Source organism: Spermophilus citellus, assembly GCF_964194105.1.
Source record: "Spermophilus citellus genome assembly, contig: SCAFFOLD_370, whole genome shotgun sequence".
NCBI classification, from domain to species: Eukaryota; Metazoa; Chordata; class Mammalia; order Rodentia; family Sciuridae; genus Spermophilus; species Spermophilus citellus.
The window spans coordinates 130,346-134,072 of record NW_027672998.1 but is presented as its reverse complement, the minus strand read 5'-3'; the positions used below and the strand labels follow the sequence as shown (position 1 = coordinate 134,072).

The following is a 3,727-nucleotide window of genomic DNA, read 5'->3' as shown; positions in this document are numbered from 1 at the left end:
TGTGCACACAGAAGTTAGCTGTTACTTTAATTTTTTATCATGGCTTGCTTCATACATTTGCATATCATCATCATGCAGGCACCAGGCTAATCTCTGAAGTCTTCAATGAGGCTGAAAGAGGCCAATAGGTTGAGGTTGCAAGGTCCACAGAAAAAGAACTGGGATGTAAATGAGATCTGTTTTCTACCTGAACTCTCTCCTGTACTCAGACTCCTGATTACCTACGCTCACTATGGGCTTATTGTTCAGAGCAAATAAAATCATGTTGAAAAAATTAATATATGAAAATGTGAATGAAAAGAAATATGTGGAGGAAAAAGGGACAGTTGTGATTTGAAAAACTTGTGAAGTTAACATTGAGGGAATTGATGATCTTAGTTGATATTTGTTGCTCTAATGAAAGAAAGAATCAAAACACTAATTATATAAAGGTACACAGAGTTGTACTTATGCATATTTTTTCTCTTTCTATGATAAAGCAAAATAATTCTTCCAACATGAATTTTTCCAGGCAAGAGTGAGCACACTTTGTAATCCATGGACAGTGAATGGTATCTATTTTGGTGATGCTTAGTAAGGTCATGCATACTAAATCGGTGAATTAGTCTTTTTTTAAAAATATTTTCATACCAGGGATTGAATCCAGGGCCACTTTACCACGGAAACCTTTCCCCATCCCTTTTTCTATTTTATTTAGAGACAGGGTCTCACTGAGTTGCTTTGGGCCATGCTAAGTTACTGAGGCTGGCCTACAACTTGCAATCCTCCTGCCTCAGCCTCTCAAACACATTTGTGGAAATTCAGAAGTAAAGTGGGAGGTGAGAAAAGAAGTGGTTATCTGGCACTGTGTAAACATTTCCTCTCCTTCCCCCGTGTGGATTGGAAGAAATTGATGATTCATTTCTCAGCACAGATGAGTATCAAGGCACTGAGGGTAGCATAGCCATTGCCCACCAGCATCTGAACCCACAGGCGAGTGGGATCCTCCCTGTGCATCTCTCCCAAAGAGGAGGAGAACACACAGTCCACAAAGTGCATGAGCACAAAGAGTCCCATGAGCAGCAGGATGGTCCTGGTGGCTCTCAGTTCTGGGGAGGCTCTTGTGGACAGGCTGGTGCTGTGGAGGTGCTGGCACTGCCTCTTATGCCTGCACAGGAGGGTCACCATGTACCCACTGGAGGTGGCCATGAGCCCCATGAGGAAGATGTCCCGGAGTATTCCCATCAGGGAGAAGAAGGTCATGAAGTAGTGACCCGTGGGGCCAACAGTGCAGGACTCAGAGACAAACCTGAAAGCTGCTGTGTCATCGGAGGGGCCTCCCATGGAGACCAAGAGGCAGACATTGAAGAACACGTTGAACACCCAGAAAGTAACCAAAGTCCACACACTGCACTGTGGGGATGTGTGCTTGGACTTGGCCATATAGGAGCTTCTGAGGCTAAGGGTGGTGGCCTGCAGGACACTCAGCAGACAGGTGGTGCTGACCGACAGGCTCCTCATCATCCTGTGCAGGTAGATGACGGCTTTACATGTGATGTCGTTCCAAAAGTCCTGAACCCCCAAAATGCCTAGGTCCAGGTGCGCCCTGAGTATGAGCATCAGCAGGTGAATCAGGGCCAGGTGAGCGATGGCCACGTCCATAGGCCTGGTCCTGCACTGGACAAGGAACGTGAGGACGTGGAAGAGAAGCAGGAAGACGTTGGCTGTGATCCCGATGACAATTTGGAAACAAAAGACATTTCTTACAGCAAGAAAAATGTAAAGTGTGCTGCTTTGGGTCATCTTTTTTTCTGGGGAGAAGAAGCAGATGGTCAAGACCTTAGAATAAAAGGAAGGTCAACTCCTCCTCAGAACCATCACCAGCCTCAACATCCCGACCCCTTAAACTGCCCGCTTCAAAACATGGGGGTCCCTACACCCCCTCCCCAGTCCTCTCAGCACTCAGGCACAGCATCTCCCCTGGGTCTCTGTGCTTTCATGGCCAGGGCCACCATGGATCTGCCTGGGCACATGGAGTGAGCTGACCCAAACTGAGTATGTGGCATTTGAAGGGGACTCCAGTGCGGCAGATTGCAGGGATGTTCACAGAGAATTCTCAAGGAAAGGGTGTCAAGGGGACAGCCTCGTACGGCTCTGTCCCTCCAGTGTTTGGGTTGTTGGTCACCAGCTTACAGACCAGATTTCAAAATGTTGGCTCTGCAATCTGACTTCTTGCATTTATTGACTGATATATATGTTTTGGTACCAGAGACTGAACCCAAGGTTGCTTAACCACTTATATTATTTTACATATATTTAATTATACCAGAAAAAAACACATCTAAGTGAGCAGAACCATCAGTGAATAGCAGGATCGTATTCTAAAATTTCTTTTCTGTCCATTCTTTAGTACATGGAAAAAGGGTACAAAGTAATCACAATTTAAATACTTTCTTTTTGTACCGGGGATTGCACCCAAGGGTGCTTATCCACTGAGCTATATTCCAGTCCTTTTTTCTTTGTTATTTTGAGTCAGGGTCTCACTAAATTGCTTAGGGCTTTGCTGTGTTGCTGAGGCTGGCCTCGAATCAGTTATCCTCCTGCCTCAGCTTCCCAAAATGCTGGGATTACAGGTTTGTGCCACTATCTCCTGTACAATGTCAGTATGTTTGGGGGTCATAATTTTCAGTGTTTTAATTAGAAGATGGAAATCCAATCTCACGCTGAGAGAGGAGTTTCTATAGAGAGCAAGTTTTCATATCTTCTCTTAGTTAGGAATGATATTTATCCAAAGAAGGGAGAGGAAAAATTATACCAGACAATTTGGTAATGACATCCCTATGAAATATTTTCCTATAGAGAAAATGTATTGACTTTATTTCAGTTTTAATGTTTACACTGAGACTCGTAACATCTTGCCACATTTTATCATCTGAAAAAGAAGAGGGCAAGAGTATATGTTATTTTCACAGCTACCTAGAAAGTTATATTTGGATAAAAATCAGTTTAAGGGTGAGCAAAAATGTCAAAGGGTCCAGACAACTTAAGTCTTTCAAGCCTAGTTAAATAATTGCTTTGAAATCTTTGAGGAAGTGCCATTGTCTAAAATTAAAATTAAGTTGTCATATTAGGAAAATTACAGCTCTTCCCAATGATTAAATTATTAAAAAAGTATTTATATTTCTCCATTCACATCTTCAGCAAAATGAGATTTGCTCCCTTGGTGTGCTCAAGAGAACAAAAGAAAAATGCTAATATAGTGGTCTAGGAGTCTCCACATTTTAAAAGTCACGGATGGTTATTAGTAGGCACAGTGCTACATGGTTTGTCTGACTTCTGTGTAGCTAATTATAGAAATGCCTATTTCTGGATGTGTATTTGAAGAAATACACATTTTGATCCCCAAAGTCCCTTAAAACAACATAAACTGGATATATAACATTTGAAGATGTCTTTTAAAAATCATAGAAAATGAAATAACTAGGATTCCCTTCTATCATGTTATGAAATATAAATTTTCTTTAATTTGGTTCAAGAAAATAAAATGTACAGCATCAGAAAACCAGGAGGAATAGCGTATTGGAGTTCTCTGTGTATGGAGGACTCAGGACTGGGTTTCAGCATGGCCCAGGGGATGCAGCCCTGCTGGCACCTTTGTGGGAGGGAGGGACGGATTGAGGAGGGAAGGGAGCTGTGTTTTCAGAGCAGCGTTACCTGAAAGCCAGTGGAAGACTTTTTTCTATAGGAG

At 42.7% G+C, this 3,727-nt stretch overlaps 1 protein-coding gene across 1 annotated transcript; it reads right to left on the bottom strand.

Moving 5' to 3' along the window:
* Positions 1-897: 897 nt before the first annotated feature.
* LOC308640275 (vomeronasal type-1 receptor 90-like) lies at positions 898-1,782 on the bottom strand (the record flags this gene model as incomplete). The annotated part of the gene is made up of 1 exon (XM_081312238.1): positions 898-1,782. The coding sequence occupies one exon, from the start codon at positions 1,780-1,782 to the stop codon at positions 898-900; it is 885 nt and encodes a 294-aa protein (XP_081168364.1).
* Positions 1,783-3,727: the final 1,945 nt, after the last annotated feature.